At 40.1% G+C, this 18046-nt stretch overlaps 1 protein-coding gene across 1 annotated transcript in view; it reads left to right on the top strand.

The window, feature by feature from the left end:
* Positions 1–18046, top strand: part of TRPC5 (transient receptor potential cation channel subfamily C member 5) — a 65777-nt gene that overhangs the window by 21415 nt on the left and 26316 nt on the right. Inside the window, exons 3-4 of the mRNA XM_074147171.1 lie at positions 11622–11958; positions 15229–15368. Of these exons, the coding sequence (XP_074003272.1) occupies positions 11622–11958; positions 15229–15368 (477 nt within the window). The remainder of the gene's footprint in view (positions 1–11621; positions 11959–15228; positions 15369–18046) is intronic.

The following is an 18046-nucleotide window of genomic DNA, read 5'->3' as shown; positions in this document are numbered from 1 at the left end:
CTCAGCCCACTTTCGAAAGAAATTATTTTCATAAAACCACAGGAATTCATGTTCTAAGAGACAAGTAGGCTTTTCATAAGTGCTCTGTAATATATGGGCATTTGTCTTCATATTATTACTTTTCAAATTCTTTTATTTATGATTAATTTTGGAAGGCTTAATAAGAAAAGGCATAGCTCTGCTGTTGGGGATCAATCTTCACTATGCTGTTCTGTTACCAAATTATCTCTGCCTTTGTTAATTTGTTTGCATTTCTAAGAAAAGATGGGTGAAAGTCATCTCTTATGGTCTTGCCAGTCATGTAAAGCACAGTTGTATGTACAGTGTACCATCGCTGTATTGGAGAATCAGAGCATAGGCTGAATACAGATACAATTTTTGTGTCCTTTAAGGTTTTTTTACATTGCCAAAATAATGTAAAGCAACCATAGTGTAGCAGTGAATCAGGTCTAAAAGGGCAGATTTCTCCTTGTATATAACATTCTGCTAAGCCACAAGAATAACAATATACATTCAGCCTACTCCTGCTTTCCTGCTCTCCATCACAGGTTATTCACATCTTCAAAATGAAGTACAGGTAGTTGCAAATGGCTGTGCAGGTTTAGTTTATATGTTTGTAAGAAATGAACACAATGCAAAGCACTCAGGAAAAAAAAAATTTTACCTATTACTATATTGCCTAGCACTTTCACTGAATTATATCAAAGGAGTGCATGAAATTCCCTCTCAGAAACCTTAACCTTGGTCTCTCTTACTCACTGTACTTTAATCAATGACAGGAAAGGAGAGAAGTAGAATTGTTTGCTTTTCTAATTTAAAACCAGAGCTCTTTGCTGTTTTCTCTTCAGGATGAAGCTTCAAAAGTTTTAGTTCTTTTTTTCCCAGACATTTACATAGACAAGTACCTCCTGAGATACAGTACTGGAGTGAATGAATAATCATTCCTGCCATGCTACATATTTTTCAGCTGTGTCTTGACTCTTGTCAACTGTGTGGCTTCAGTTAGAAGCACAGCATCATTCTCCAGGGATTATGCATAAACCTGGCAAATTTCTAAGGGCACTTCAGTTAGTGTATAAAAAAGAGCTTTTAAAAATATCAGAGATGCATGAAAAATGAAGTGCGAGGTCTGTGAAAATCAAAGCTCATCTACTGCACCTTGTTTACCTGTTTTGAAAGCCATTCAGGTATCTTGATGGATAGCCACAGATTTTTCTTTGCTTGCAGGCAATACTAAGTTATTCTCCTGTGGCTTTGTCTGTTTTCTTGCCATACTGCCTGGAGGTTTAATGATACAGGGCTGAATATTTGTATTGTGCTCTTTAAAGGCACAATTAAAAGCTAGCTTTTCAGTGAGCCTGCACAGCTCAGAAAATTAATAAACAGGCTTTTACTTTCCTGTTTCTAGAATGAAATCATACCATGTCATGAAAAGATCTTTGTTAGAACTAGATGGGGGAAGCAGAGCTGCTCCTTGTGGAGGCTTTTTTCCTTTCTACTGACCTGGAACATCTGTATCCCTTAGGGTGTTCAATGGTGAGGGTGATGTGGTTACGCTACGTCCAGATCTGTCCTACACCACAAACCTGAATGCAAATTTAGGGATTTCAAAAGCATTGAATGTCCAAATGTCACCTTTCATTTTCCAACAGCATTCATTCATTCATTACTGCATGCAGCAAAGTTACCATCTGATGTGTGGAACGGTGGCCTATGCTAAATGAAGCTGGTTTTCCTCAAAACTCCGTCCCAGCAGGCAGATGACCACATTACAAAATCTTCCATGCATGTTGTACTAACCGAGCTGTTATCAGCAGCCTCAGTGGCTGGACTTTGTGGTGGCCTGTGGGGGCACGTCTGCATTTGCACCCTTAAAACAGTGTTTCCTGCTGATCGCTGGTGGGGCAGCAGGGTGAGAGGTGCGTATCTTGGAGCCCGTACTCTATGGGTTTGTGCAGTTGCCAGATCTATTTATTCGGGTTTGGAAATTAGCATTGAAATTTAACCCCGACAGCTGCATTGTGTTACAAAAATTAGGACAAGTGGCATTCATTTAAGTGTAACTTCTCTGCAAACTTGGAAGAAGAAGAAGAAATATTCAGAGAACTGATGGTTCATTGATTTGACAAAGTGGACTTGAATGTTTATTTGAGGAAACAGTATTATTTGGTATATTATTCACGTAACACCAAAATGTTCTAACTTGATGAAGGTTAGCCACATATTGCAGCTGTCACAGAACAGAACTGCAGAAGACTATCTTTTGACAGCAAAATCATCTCTGACTAATCTTGCCATGCACAAATTTGAAAAAAAACCACAAGACTGTTATGTCAGTCAAGGACAAGGACTCTGCTTATATTAGTGTAACGTGTAGCAGGCAGTAAATGCCTGGATCATTCTTTAAGTCATTTTTGGTGCCTCGTGCCTCTGACTTAAATGTTCTCTTGGACAAAGACAGGAAATGTGTTGAAAGCTAAAGGGATTGCCACTGTTTTAAGAACACTCAAGAATGATTTAGTGAGTTCGTAAGTTCCCTTAACTTCATGTATCCCATCAGTCTTCTTGTCAGTGAGAGAAGAGGCTTGGGAAGCCAGTTAAAGTACAGGACATGATTGATTGGCTTTCTATAGACAACAGAAACTGGAAAGGAGAAGTGACGCCTTGTATGTTGTATAATCCAAGTGTTCACTCTTACCGCATCTGAAGGTCTAGAGTGCCTTTCAGAGTCAGCTTTACGTCAGTAGTGAAGAGTATATCATGTTATTTCATACTTCATTTTGAATGATATCCTGAAATAACAAACTCTGTGGAAAAAAATATTGCTATGGGTTCTCCCTTTTGGATATAAAAGTGTTCATTGTTATTTATCTGATTTCTGTGAATTTCAGCTTTACTTCTTTTTCTACTTTACATGTTCTGGGCAATCCTGCTTCGGCAGGGGAGTTGGACTAGATGATCTTTATGGTCCCTTCCAACTCTAAAAAATTCAGTGAAATTCAGTGAAATTCTCTCACTTAGTGAAGAGTGTTATGAAACTCTATAAAGAAAAGAACTGAGATTCCACTACCCTTACACCACTTATGTAGGTGTAAGGGATCCATCATCATCCAGACAAGCCATTTAGGTATCTCATGATTGAGAACAAAGTTACCTCATAGTTCTTCACTCCAAGAAAAGTGAGATGGATAGATGGGTTAATCATAATCCCCCCATACTAAGATGCTGTGCAGAATGGCATTTAAAAGCTGTGACTGCAGTTTTTGTGTTCTTATTCTTTCTCTACAAACCCCAGCTGGCTGAGTAAACATCCTTCAACAAAGCATATGTCCTCCTCACCCTGCAATGGTGATATTGCTCAGAAGCAGAGGTAGCCTTTAGAGGTTCCCAAGAATGTGAGAAGTGTTTATAGTATGCTGGTCTGTTCTTTCCTGGATATTGGAGTAAATTTACTTATTCAGGAGAAGGTAAGGTAGAAAGAAAGAAGAAACCAAAATGAAATAGATATTTCTCAGAAAGGAAGCAAATGAAAAAATATTTTAGAACTTTTTGTTAACACTAATAGGATAAAGTAGATATGTATTATAAAATACTTGTGAATTACTTTTAAAATTGTCGTGTTTGCTTTACTTATCACTTATTTAATGTAAATGTTAGAAATCCACTAGGGAGAATAAGCCCAGCCTTTTACTTAAAAGTCAATACCTTCTCCACTTCAGCTAAAGCCTGTGAGAGCTCCTGGTATTCATTTGCAAGGTCTGTAACTCTTGAAGTGCTGCCTGCAAGAGGACTTAGGGAACTCTGCAGGATTTGTCTTTGAACAGTTTTTAGCCTGTTTTTTCAGTACTCCTGTAGGATGTGTCTGATATCCCCTGTTCAGCTGTTGGAAACCAGTTACTGTGTTGTGAATTAACTGACTCTCTCTTAGGTACATCACTCATATTCAGCACTTGCTTGTACTGCAGCACTCTACCTTGGGAAACCCCGTCTGTACTTACTTAATCTTTGCAACAGAACTGTATCCTGGAATGTTTGCTGAAATGCTTCCTACAGGAATTTATTTCTCAACTGTAGTCTGCTGTCTGCTAAAGTAAATGCTGAAAAGTTTTACTTATGTCTGGACTCTTGCTCAAGGTCTGACCCAGACCTGCTGAGTTGTTTGCTAGTGGAGGATGGCCTCCAGAAGCACTGCTCAGCAGCTTGCCTTTATTTAATGCAGAATTTATGCCTGTACTTAAATCCTGCTGGCACAGGCCATAAATACAAACCCATAGCTAAACACACATTTAAGAATTCTGAGTAGAGACGGGTTTAATTTCAAGCTTAAATACTTTGTTAATTGCTTCTTCCATGGGTAGGTACCCAGGATTTGCAAGCCTCTACCTTTGTCCTAGAACACGTGGGACCTCTTTTATTTAAATATTTAAGCCAATCCAACATAAAATTGTGAAAACTATGACTTCCGTGGAACTGTAGCAGGCTTTTAGAGTCTTTCATTTTGCCAGCATTCACATCACCAGTGAATTTCCAATTATTACTGCTTAAGCTGAGTTCATGTCCGCTACCACCAAGAGATGTGTTATGGATAGGAGACCTTTAGTTAAGATTCATGTTTCATCATCACTTAAAATATTTTAAGAACAGATTAGACAAAATTCTGTATAATTTGAGGCCATATGTTCATCTGTGGAGGATCTGGAGTTTGTTTTATTCACCAGCAGAGGGACTGAGCAATTTGGGTAGCACCTGGTTTTCTTGAAGGACGCTTCCAGCTCACCTAATGATCTTCTTGATGGGAGGAATGACTGCCATTTGGATTTTTATCAGTGCTTCACTGTTAGTAGTAACAGGCATGTGAGCAGCAGCTGTGTTTTTGATAGGATATTCATCCTATATTTTCCTGAGAAGAAACTATTATTTCTTGGAAGTGCCTGATGAGGAATGTTGAGTTGTAGTCCCCTTTCCCTGAGTTATACAGCCTCCCCTCAACTTCTTTGTCTCATTCCTTCCTTTTTTTCCTGTTACAGAAAGTACTTAATTAACAGGATGAACAACCATTAGGTGTTTACCCTCTGCAACTCACACTTCAGCAGCGGAATGTAAATAACTTTGCAGTCATTAACAAGGTTGAACTTTAAAAAGAAATGTGCTACAAAAGAGGATTTTCTTATTCATCTCACTGTTTGCAACACTGCAAACTTGAGGAGGCTGGTATTTCTTATGTATAATATCTGATCTCATAGGGCTTACTGGCTCTCTGCAGCAGACATCAAATTAGGCCACAGATAGTTTATCTCTTCTGTCTTGGGTAATTTAGAAATGTAGCTCTTTGAGAATTGCCCACTGCAATTTCCTTTAAGAGCAGTCAAACTGATACCACAAGCGCATTTCCTTTCTTCCTCAGAAGATCCGGTCCTTGGTTGGCAATGGAGGCAGAGTAGTTTGTTGCACTGGAAGTGTGTTGTGCTACTTGCTTCTGAGCAGGAGCATCTGCAGGATTTGGGAGTGCAGGAGGAAGATGGATTTTAAAAGCTAAGTTCTTTACATGCCATTTAATGTTCCTGAAGTTAGAGTAAAGAGGATCACTTCATTGCACAGTGTGATCCACATGCCTGTTGACCTTGTGCCAAGTGTTACAGCTTGTGTGGGCTATTAGACAGTGTGTATTAAGCTTTGTGGATTAAGACATTAAGATTTGGCATTGATTGATAAACCCAAGCCTGTGGTAGGACTGACAGTGTAGGTGTTTTCTAGCCAGTTGATTCTGAAAATGCAAGTACGAAAGGCTGTGCTCTCCCCAGCCCATCTGCAGTTGTATTGATGGGGGGCGGGGGGTGTGTAGGTGCTTCTGTGCCTGGGTAGGTCACCCTGTGAGCGGCCTGGGATGAAGAGAGGCACAGACCTGCTGCCCCCAGCCCTGCCTGGCCACACTGTGCTCGCCAGCACTGGGGGAGGTGTGGTCCTCAGAGGCCTCTCCCTTCAATCTGCCAGAGAGCGGGTGCAAGGCAGTACCTCTGCAGGATGGGACAGGGCTTTCTACTGCGTGGAGAATGACATTTATCCTTTTCATGTTAGAACTGGATTCACAGGAAATCTACATTCTTTACAGATCTAGCTAAAATATATACTTATGCTACTTCATCAGACACTGCAGTTGTCACACAGACTGCAAAATCTATCTCAGTTAATGTGAAAATCTGTCTTTTCAAAGCCAAAATATCTTTAATTGTAGAGGGCAGCAGCATATAATAATACCCCCAAACATAGTAACCTTGCAGGTATTCAGCTGCCGTGTTTTAGATGTGGTGGGATTCAGTGCTGTTGGTGGTATCTAACCTATTGAAATGAGTGTCAGACAGGGGAACTAAAGTTAATTTCATGGCTCCCATGCCACATTTGGCTCTCAGTGGTAACCTCGTTGGGAGCTGATGTAGCTGACTGATAGAACTCGGTCCTGCTTATTAACACAAGGCTCAGCAGTTACAAATTAGTGCTTATTCATCTATGAAGAGCATTCATGATCACCATCCACAGCAAGAGTACAGAAGAGAACTCCAACAAACTCCAAACAGAAGAGCCTGTTGGCAACCATCACAATAATCAGAATAAAAGCGGAGAGCTACTGTGCTCAGCCCCTGTGATGTCTATCAGGGAGCTATTTCAGTTGCTCCCTGAGGCATTCACATCTCAGCCCATCTGTGTCTGATCCTAAATTACTTATGACTGTGATAGATAAGGGATTTCCCCATAGATAAGGGGAGGGGGGGTGGAACATAATTTCTGTGTGTGATATTTATATTAATGGCACAGCATGCAGAAAGCATTTAATTCCCCAGAAGTAGAATTTAGGTGACATAAAAATATCAGTAAAGATTAGATATTAAGAAAAAGACACACCATCCAGCAGCTGCTTTTTTCCCTTAAAAATTTTCCCCGTGGTAGAAGATCAGGTGACAGTGAGTATGATGAACATTGAAAATGAAATTCTCTAATAGCACAATCCAGCTGCAAGCCAAATGTTACACAAAGACCCTGGCAAGACTGAAAGAAGAAAGAGAGAACATAAAAGACTTTGTATTGCAGTAGTGTCTACCCTCAAAGTGCTTCCCAACCGTGACTGAAGTTGTTGATCTCACTTCTTGGAGGGGCAAAGATGCTTATCCCCATTCTCAGAAGCCAGGACACTGAGTGTCTTGCCCACCAGTGACACAGTGATGTTGTCCTCACAAGAAGGTACTCTGAGTTGCATTTTGTCTCCTGGTCAGTAAGTATGTTCAGCTAGGGACAGGTTCTGCTCAACATGTAATGGAGAAGGAGCTTGCTCTTTAGGTTACCTCCCCCAGCAATAGATCTACAGGCTTTGTCTAGAGGTAGGGACAATCCTGGACAATGTTATGCTAGTGCTACCATGGGTTTAATAGCATTGAATGTTTAGTTCATACACGAGCTAAATTGAGTGTAAAAGCCACCTTTTGGAAGCATTTCTTTTCATTAATGCAGCTGTCAAAACATTCTCCATCATGTCTGTGGGATGATGTGCTGCCATTTGTAATAGACATTGGAGTTTCCCATAATACAGCAGTTCTTGAAAAAATTCTTGATACCATTCTTGCTATATACTAGAGAAATACACTGTTTGCAAGTCATATGCTCATCTTCTTAAATGAATAGAGAGCTTCTGGTGCAGTACATCTGCCTCTGATTATGGACCATCTACAAAACTGGGACAATATGCAGTTTTTTAAATGATCACGATCTCTCCTTTTCACTGTGCAGAAACTTTAACTGATACCAAATCCTGTCACATACAGTATGTTCATGTGAAATGATAAAAGACTGTGAAATACACATGCAGTATTTCTATCTATGGCAAATTAAAGACTTCGCAAAAAGGTGAAAAAACATATTTGGGACCCTACTTATGTGGAAATTGAACTTGTACTCAGGAAATGCCTTGGCATAAGTAGTGTTGGAGAAGTCAGCTTGCTTTTCCAGATCTCAGTTCTGTCTATTTGCAAAGTCGAAGTAAGATTGTTCCCTTAACTTTACGAAGAAATTTGAAATTATGGATGATAACAAAAGTTCCACAATATTATTACAGTTCCAGGCTATTCACACCTAAAAGGGCTAAAGCACAGCTTTTTCATGTTTTTATGTTTTATGTGCATTGATTTAGCAGTATGAATCCTAAACTATCTTTAACGAGTTGAGCCTCCAATGGTTTAGTCTAGTCAATGAATACGATGGTTTAACACCTAGAATCAAAGATGAGGCCGATGTTCACAGGACTACTTAGGGAAATAGCAAGTTTCTGTGTTCTTTCACGTTAACACAAAGTTACTGAAAAGCAATTGGTTCTCTTTAGGCAGTCACCAAGGGCTTAGTTGACTTCTTTATTATAATTTAGAATTTCAGTGTTTCTGCACACTGGAAATTTTGTTTTTCAGCCAGCTGTAGCCTTTGCTCTATATGAGATATAAGCTTCAGTATTTACTACTTTTAAATCAGTAATTAATAAGTTGGACTAACACAAGTTAGTGAAAGCCTACATTGGTAAGTGCTTAGCCCTACCTTTAATAAAGACAGCATTAGGTGGTTTGTGGCATTAGGGAGAGTTTCTTTCTGTGGTGTGCTTAAATTTTCCTTAGGCCATTTTCAGTGAGGTTGGGATGGGCTTGATTGGAAAATTTAATGGCTTTTTCCATTTCCATTCCCTTTTGCCAAGCTGGTCTTTAAAGCTGCTCTTTCATGATGTGTGAATTTCTCTCCATTTGAAGAACTAACATCAGATACAACACAGAAAGCAGATTTTAGAAATGAGCTATTAGGCAGAGAAGAGGCACTTTTAAGATGCTTGCAAGTTGCACAGCAACCAGAGGAACATATAGTCATTTGATTTCTCAAATGACTCTGACTTTGACTCAAGAGAAAAACAGTTTTATTCTCCCCTTAGAGCATTCTATCATATGTGATAAAGAGAAAATGCGTTTATACATTTTCCCTCTTAAGAAAAAAAAAAAAAAAAGTTGTACCTCATCTCTGAGAAACAGCAGTACCTATTACCATGTAAATTACTGCAGAACACATCCGGTCACAGCTCCTGTTTGTGATCTTAAGTGAGAAAATATAGCATTGTAACCTTCTGTTTCTTTTAGCTTTTAGACATAATGCACTGACCCTTCTGAAGTCATAGATTAAAACCCAACCAACCAAATGACAATCGATGCTTGATGTTTTTTCAGTTTCTGTAGAATTGTTTCTTTCATCACTGTCACCAGAATTGGAGTTTTACAATAACAGTTTCTGATTGTTACAGGCAATAGGTCTTGGCTTTTTCTGGATATCATTACCGTATCAGCTATTGTCCAGTTTCTGCTGTGTGCATGTGTAGGTCGATTCCAAATCAAATGCATTTATGATTTTCTTTTCTGATGTCCTCTGGAGCACAGTGTCACTTCTATGTTAGACTCAGCTGTCATGTTTATTATAGTAATAACACGTAAACATCCAGCTCCATAAATACCAGATATTCCTCTTGGAGATCTTTTTTTCAATACTAATTTTGGTTAGTCCATATATTTGAAGTACCCAGTCTAAAAATGGTCTGCTTCTGATATAAAAAGCCTGTTACGGTGTATAAAATATACTTACAAGATCTAAAAATACCAACAGAAATTAATTACTTTATCAGACCGAGCAACTAATTTTTCCTTTCACTTGACCTTGGTTTAGTCATTTTGAACATGGCAGTGACAGTGCTCTGCTTGTATAGAGCACTTTGAGAACTATGCATGAAAAGTCCTACAAATATTGGACCGTTTTGGTGGTGAACTAATATTTAAAAGATATGGGTGAGTGCTAAAAGTTTTATTAAGAAATTGTCTCTTTCACACCAAATCTGATCTCCTGGTGACTAAGACCTACGGGAAGTTCTAGATGCAAATGCTTTAGACATGATGAGAAGAGCCCTGCAGCTGTCTCATAAATGCATATGTGATGGCTGATTCAGTACTAACCCAGGCCATGTCTGCACCGAGTGCAGTCCTGTCTGCAGAGGAGTTTCTGCCAGGGTCAAAAACATCATGCCAATATGGGATGGCAAAACAGTAAGATGGGTACTCTTGTATTAATGAGCCGGTTCCTTTGCTGCCATGGCACAGTCCTTCCAAGAGCTGTTTTAAATTGTAGTAGTGAAAGAGTGCTTTGCCTGATAGTCTTCTCTGAGGAGGAAGAAGAGTGCGTGGCACTACATCCCTCCCTTTTAAATATAGATGAGCCACATGTAATAAACAGTACTGTCATCTTCAGGTTACTGACTGCTTTGAGTCTTCTTTATAAGAGAGGTCCTTGATAAATGCTGCCAGTACTATTGTGTCCACTGGAAGCATGACTCTGATACAGCTGTGTCTGATCATAGATGTAGTTATATTGTTACAGGAATGTGTTTATCAATAACTGTACCCATGCTAGGACAGGTTTTCTGATTTAATGACAGCAAAATAAGTGTAACAGGCAACCTCAGAACAATAGTTGAGATTTTCTTTTGAACTTGGAGAGGCCAGTGAGAAATCTGAATTTAGTAGATCAGAAGTGTAACTTCATTAGATGGATTAGAAGTCAAATACATAAAGAAAAACACAGTTATCTTGGTCTTGCAGGCATCTCTAGTTAGCTATGGGTCTGAAAAGATTTGAAAACCATGGGGCTGTCCAGGTATAACGAGGAACATAAAGTCCTCTGGCATAGACCAGAAGTATTTTGGCTTGAGTGCGAAATTCCAAGGGCGGTTAGGTATTAAACAGTCCGAAGTAGCTGCAACGAGAGCATGTCTGGTATGGAGTCACTGAGATGCAATAAATCATCATAATGATATTTTTTACAGAGTGAAAGTAAACTTTCAAGTGTCACTTTTGGTACTGTGATCAAAGGTTTCTTTTTTCCTCTGCTTAATCTCTTACAATTTACAATTGCTCTGTTCCTTAATAGTGAGGCAGGTTTACAAATGTGCTGTCCTGCTTCCCAACAGATGTCACCTGGCTGAACTTTACATTACTGCATGCTGTCTCATGCCCAGCCCATCCCACACACACATATGCTGGCCTCCTTGCACAAAACCACGTGCACACCCCACACACTTCTGGAGCCATTCTCTCTCCCTCTCTTTCTCACACACACACTCACAGAGCTTTACACCTTTTCCCTCCTATCTCATCTTTTAGTCACTTCTTAAAGATGCTGACAGTGATTTGTTTGAGACAGTCAAAACCTGAAACATTCTGAAAAGAAACATGTTGAAACAGAAACACATGGGAAGAGAAAAAGCTCATAGTAACTTTCATTGTATCACTTTTGCATGAGGCTTCATGTGTGGTGAAGTGACTGATCTACATAAGGACGCTTCAAATAGAAAAGACCTCATAGAAGAAATCTTAAATGTTATGTAGAAAAATAAGCATGAAATCTCCCTCCTTTCTTCCCTCTGTCTCCAAAATATGCTTTACCACCCCATAGCCAGCCCCAAACTTAATATGAGGGTCTGTGTGGGCTCTAACACATATGTGAGGGGGAGTGCACATGAAGTTCTAATCAGTAATAACCTTTCTTATTTTTTTCTTCCTCAGTTTGTTGCTCAGCCAAACTGCCAGCAGCTACTAGCAACACTTTGGTATGATGGTTTTCCAGGATGGAGGCGAAAACACTGGGCAGTAAAACTCTTGACCTGTGTCACCATTGGACTGCTATTTCCTGTGCTATCCGTGGCATATCTGATTGCACCGAAGAGCAGGCTGGGACTGTTCATTAAAAAGCCATTTATAAAGTTTATCTGCCACACCGGCTCTTACCTAACCTTCCTCTTCATGCTCCTGCTGGCATCGCAGCACATCGTCAGGACTGACCTTCACATGCAGGGACCACCTCCCACCATCGTGGAGTGGATGATCCTGCCCTGGGTTCTAGGTAAATCAGAAACACCGAAGTGCCTGAGCCACAGTTGCCTGACTCGCACCCATGGCAACTGTGTGGAGACTCATTCCTCATCTCAGCATCATCAACATGTAAAGAGATTTGGCAGCCAGCTTCAGTAACTGCATAAAACAGCTGGGCTCCTTCTGGAACAACAGATCCTGTTGGCCTAAGGCTTTTCTGCTGTTCATATTGCCATCTGACATGCCTTTAGACATGACCCTGAGTAAACACAGCTCTCCCTGCTTCCCCCATACTCTGTGTGAGGAACGGGTTAGGAATTAGCTTCTGGGTCATGCTAGTAACAAATAGTGTCACTTCTCATGCTGGCTTAGCTCTGCTGGCTGGTATATGGCAGGAGGCAGTGCCTCCCTGCCTCTCCTTCCACCTTCTCCCTGATCTGCTCCTGGAGCCAGTGAACAGGTACGAGGCCTGCTTATTCCTGGGCTCCCAAACTCCCAAATAGCCTACAAGAAGGCAGAAAAGGGAAGATAAATCTCACGCTGCCTTATGCCTCTCTGCTGATAAACACTGACCAAATCAATATCAAGCGCTTTAATATAAGCAGGAGAAGGATGACACTATTAGATGGTTAAATGTGAGTCTCTCATTCTGATCTGGCTTGGGCAACCATGACTGTGAAGAAAAGGAGATGTCTATGTTCTGAGGGTAGGACGTATGGGTGAGGTAGTGAGATGGGATGGGAGGGAGCGGATAGAGCCACTGAGGGAGAAGAGCAGAGAAGCATAATTGGATATATTTTTGATGAGAGAGAAGTATTTACTCTTTCAAACTGAGCTCCAACACAACAGCAAGTGAAAACCTATAGACTCCACTAGAAGCATGATCTGTCCTCTAATTAAGCTCCCATCTCCCTTGCTGTGCCATTAACATGTAGCACCACTGTGAGCTGGTGTGTAACTAGGAGGCCTGTTCACAGGGAATGATTTCCACACCTTTCTAGCCTCTGTCCCTACAGCCTGGGACATTTCAGTGTGAAACCCCAGATAACAGTGAATTGCCATTCTCTAGTAGGGGGTCAGTGGTCTGGAAAGGCACACTGGTGCTTTGTGAGGACACATCTCACAAACCTCAATCTCTGGAACTCTCCTTATGGTTCCTCAATGCTTCTCATGGGTCCACCTCTGCTTTCCTGTGCCTGCTGGCTCCCCTCTCCTGGTAACACCGGGCCCCAGCTCCTCGTTTCTGTGGTGGCTCTGGATCAGGCTGTTTCTGTGCTGAATGAACCTAGCTGTTCGCTGTGCCAAACTTAAAATTGCTGATGGAAAATGACGAAAGAAAGGAAAAGTTGCAAACGTGTTCACAAATCACTCTCCATCATGACCAAGGGCACTTTGCTCCTTGCATAGCTCTACCACAGCTTACAAATGGTAACTCAAGCCTCAATATCTTGTTAAACTGATTTATGGCATTGAAATGCACGTGTTAGTAGAAACTTCAGAATAAGCTGAGGTTAAATGTCTTTTCTGAGCTTAGGTGATCTCTTCACTTCATCCTTAACTTCATGGTTAAAATTGAGGGAAATGGTAGGCATTTGAGCAAAGTTGATTTGCAGATGAAAGAAGGATAATCCATTAAAAAAAACCTTTCAAAATCACCTCTCACAGCTGTCTGCTCTTCTTTTTGAGTTCCTTTGTTTCAGATAAATAGGGATATTGTGGGACTGTTTATTAAATGGAGAAATTGGAACTGTTTCACCAGATTAAAGGTTATTATTTAAGAAATATCTTCCACTATAAAAGGAGAGAGAGAACAGGCACGCACAGCATTGCAGTAACTATAGTAACCAGCAATGATAACTCACTATAAATACAGTGTATGAGTTCTTCAACAGGCTCCTCTCCATTGATTTATTTTATTTTATTTTATGTTTTTGTGTACATGCAAAGATTTGGAGGCAGCTGTAATAAAATTACCTTATTGGCCTTGACATTATGCTTACCTGACCATTGACCTGCTGGCTGGCAGCTGAAGAGCTAAGATTGATATTTGGATATTTGCAGCAGTTCATTTCAATGTTATCTGCTCTTCAGATTGAACTTTCAGGTCCTAAATCTTGAGTTGCAAGTAGCATTTCAGTGACCACTGCAATATCCTGTGGTTAGGTATGGGCAGCAATTTGGGTAACTATATTGGCAATGCACCTGGTGGTGTATTTTGTTGGTTTGGGTTTTTTTTCACACATTTCAGGTCTTCATTCAAGGATAATGTTGTAGACTGAGTAATTCAAAATATCTGTGGGCTCTAAAGACATTCTCAGAAGCATGTAGATAATGAAGGAGCCTAGCTGCCATTTGCTTCTTAAGGGGACTTAGGCTCTCAAAACCACTTAAACAGTCATACAATAAAGGACATTAAAGGACATTCAATAAAGTTACTTAAAATTAGAATTGTATGCCAGGTGAGTTTAGCAGTCTGGTAATGAACTTCAGAAGCTGCCCCTCACCCCTCCAGCTGCAAGGAGGTATAGTGAAGGTTAGCAAGTGCCAAGGATTATTACCAGAAGGCATTTCAGAGTTGAGATCATGGGCTCTGGCTGTATCCTTGGGAACAAATATTCACCTCGCTAAACCCATACCCATATTTGACATTATGTGAGTCATTGCTGAGGGATGCGGTGCCAGGCTGCAGTGCCCTTTTTCGTGCTGAGTCCTACCTTTTTTCAGAGAAAGTCCCTATGGGCTTTTTGTTCAGCAAGATGCATAAATACAGTGACTGAGCACACAGAATGAATTTAATTCTTCCCTCTTTGGTGTGCTATTTCCAGGTCAGGGAGGAAATGTACTGGCATGCAGAAGCTGGTACTAGTGGTGCATGTTCTGCAGAGAAAGTCAGGAAAAATCAGTTCTGTCCAACTGACCAATGAATTACTTCTAGTTTCTATGAGAGCAGACAACCTATTAGAAACTATACCAAATACAATTGCTTAAATATTCACACAAATTTCATCTGAGCCAATCCACTCATACTAGTTATAATTAACATATGTTTCAAGCAGTCTCCTTGTGTGTATATCTGGAGCCCTGGATAGGAAACCGTGGTCTTTTTCATATCTCTCTAGACTACATTCCCCACAGAGTTGTAAAATGTATCATAATCAGCATTATTATACTTCATAGAAGACAGGAGGGATGAGACGTTTTCTCCAAGCTGTTAATTTAGAATTGTCTTTTATTACATCAGATATACACAGTGCTTTAATGGCAAATACCTCATCATGACAATCTCTTTTTCTTTCTACAGGTTTTATCTGGGGAGAAATCAAGGAAATGTGGGATGGTGGATTCAATGAGTACGTACATGACTGGTGGAATCTGATGGATTTTGCAATGAACTCGCTCTATCTTGCAACTATCTCCCTTAAAATTGTTGCCTACGTAAAGGTACAGTAACTTTGGAAAGAGAATTTGTAACTTGCTTGTGAGAACTGTAGTACACAGGGTAGAAACTGTCAAAATCAAAATTACAGATTAAAGAGAGTAGCCGCTTTTCAAGCAGTCTAGTTTTGAAAATTCACCGGGAAGGCTTATTAATTTGTTTGGAGAATGATTGTCCTTCTCATTCTGACTCTTTGATTAAGACAGAAGTAGATTGTTTGGGCATTGGGTAGAAGTTCCCACACTTGCTGTCTACTTTGTAGCTACTCAGTTGCCAAAGAGACGTTTTGTTTTCCATTCTTACACTGGAACTCTTTCAACAACGCTAGACGTAATGAAAACATGATTTTTAAATAAAACAGTAAAAGAAAAGCAAGAATAGGATTATCTGAAAACATCAACAGCCAATATTTATAATCTGTAGTCCTACAGATCCGTAGATCAGAAGTTTGTGAAAAGTGTACTAAGAGAAGCAAGCCAGGTAAGTAGGAAGCTTCCATCTGATATAAAGGAGTCAACTCATTCTCTTCAATACATAATTTTAAACTATAGGCAAGGAAATGACAAAGAAGTGTGCTGGAGCTTTAACACCATGTAGATTCTTCACTGTCATGTTCCATTTATGGTGAGAATGCACATCAGAGCTCATCCTCAAAAGCACCTTCCACATTTATAAACTTCTGATGCTCCAAGTTAGCGTATGCACATGTTTTGAAGCCAGAGGATGGCCTGCAGCACTTTCCTTCTGTCTCTCTTTTTCAAAGACACAGACAAGACACAGATGGCCTCCTGCAAACTTCCTTATGCAGTGGCTCTCTTTGGCTTCAGTTGGAGCTGCGTGCTTGGCCTGATTCTTTTCTTGGTATGAATCAGCAGTAAATTCACTATAGTTTGTGTAATTACACAGGTGTAAATCAAGTAATTGGAGTCTGCTCCTTGGCCATTTATATTTATGTGCTTCCTAGTTTTGCTGTGCTGCTGTGTTGGTTTTACCCTGGTAGAAGGATACTGCTTCTTTTAGCCCGGCTCCTAATAACCAGGACAAGCACTTCCCCAAAGCAACCTTGTTTAGTCTCACCCTAGCATGTGTGCAGGCAGAGAGGAAAAGAGGACAAAATTTCACAAAGCTCATTGACTCCAAAATGGCAAGGCTTTTATAAAAAACCTCTTTAGCAAGCAGTTCTACTATGGGGCCTTTTTAAAATCCAGAAGGCTGCATAGTGGTTAGTTAGTTTTTCAAAGGGAAAAGCTTTAAGATAGTTGCTGCTCCCTGAAGAGGCAGCTCTGTAACAGCATCAAAGCAGGAATAGATTACATCTTTCTTCTCCCAATATTCAGAACCAGTAAGGAAATTAGAGACTTGAAAGGTTGGTCTTTAAACTGTTAGCAAAACAACAACAAAAAAAAGAGGCTGGAAATTGTAATATTCACAAACAAATCTTAAAATGTTAGCAATCTCGTTCTTTTTCTTTCTCTCACACAAATTACTAGAAGAGCTGTGCATTCACAGATTTATACAGTCACATACTGAGATTTAAACTCATAGCCAAACCACACCTACAAAGGAAATGCAGCTTTATATACTCTGTACTACTTCTGGAACTACAGAAACTTGCAGGCTAACTATTAGGACCTATATCCCAGCACACAAAAGAATTCTTACATCAATATATCTGTTTGAGTACAGATCAGACCCACTTGGATTAAACTTGGCTGATCTAATAAGGTCTGCTCCTGATGAGGACCAATGTCAGACAATTCTGAGAGGTGCATAAAGTTTTATATATGAATAGTTTTAAACCAGCACGCTCACAGAAGTTCCCTTCTGACCTGTGTCACTTAGAGGTTGCAGTACGCTCTGGAACACGAGGATTTGTAACGTTGATAATGGCTTCAAAACCTTTTGCAACATGACTTGTAAAGATTTTTGTTATTTATAGAACAGCCCCGAGCTGGAAAAGGCTGGTATATATGCCAATATACCATATTCTAACACTTCTTATAACTTCGAAGGATTACATGGACATTTAGCTTTCTGCCAAATATCAGAAAAATAAATTGCATCCTGACACTAATGTTTCCCATCCTTGTCTTTACGTGGAGACTTTTTTTTCTTGATTTGACTGGTTCCAAGACCTGACCTTAATATTCTCCAATACCAATGAAATCTTCAGGCTAATTATAGGGTAAAAATACTTTCTTAATCAGTTTTCATTTGCTGCATTTAATTATCTTGTAATGGGGAATGTGACTGCCTGGCATAACTTATTTGTACTATCCTGTATACATCTCTGCTGTGTTTCATCTTCATCTTCTGATGACTAACCCAAACAACTCCAGCCTTCCCAGATACCCAGCTTCATTAGATATCTCTAAAATTTGCTGTTTCTTCGCTACCTATCACGCTGGGCTGCTCTGAAGAGGCTACTCTTTTCCAAGCAAGAATATACCATCGGTTTAGAGAGGGCCAAAATACGACCCTAACAAGTTGCTTTAAAAATAGATGTGAGATGAAGACCTTTTCACATACCTTTATATGCAATCTATGCTAAGCCCTAGCAGAGAGCCCCTGGGCTGCTGTGTCCAGCCAGCACACAGAAGAGAATCACAAACAACTGTGCAAATCTGCTCTCTAGGCAGGGGAGGCTTTCTGACCACAACCATCCGCCCCCGCTGCTGGATTC

This window comes from Numenius arquata, chromosome 5, assembly GCF_964106895.1.
Source record: "Numenius arquata chromosome 5, bNumArq3.hap1.1, whole genome shotgun sequence".
NCBI lineage: Eukaryota > Metazoa > Chordata > Aves > Charadriiformes > Scolopacidae > Numenius > Numenius arquata.
Note: the sequence above shows the minus strand (reverse complement) of the source record. Positions and strands in the feature narration are given on the sequence as shown.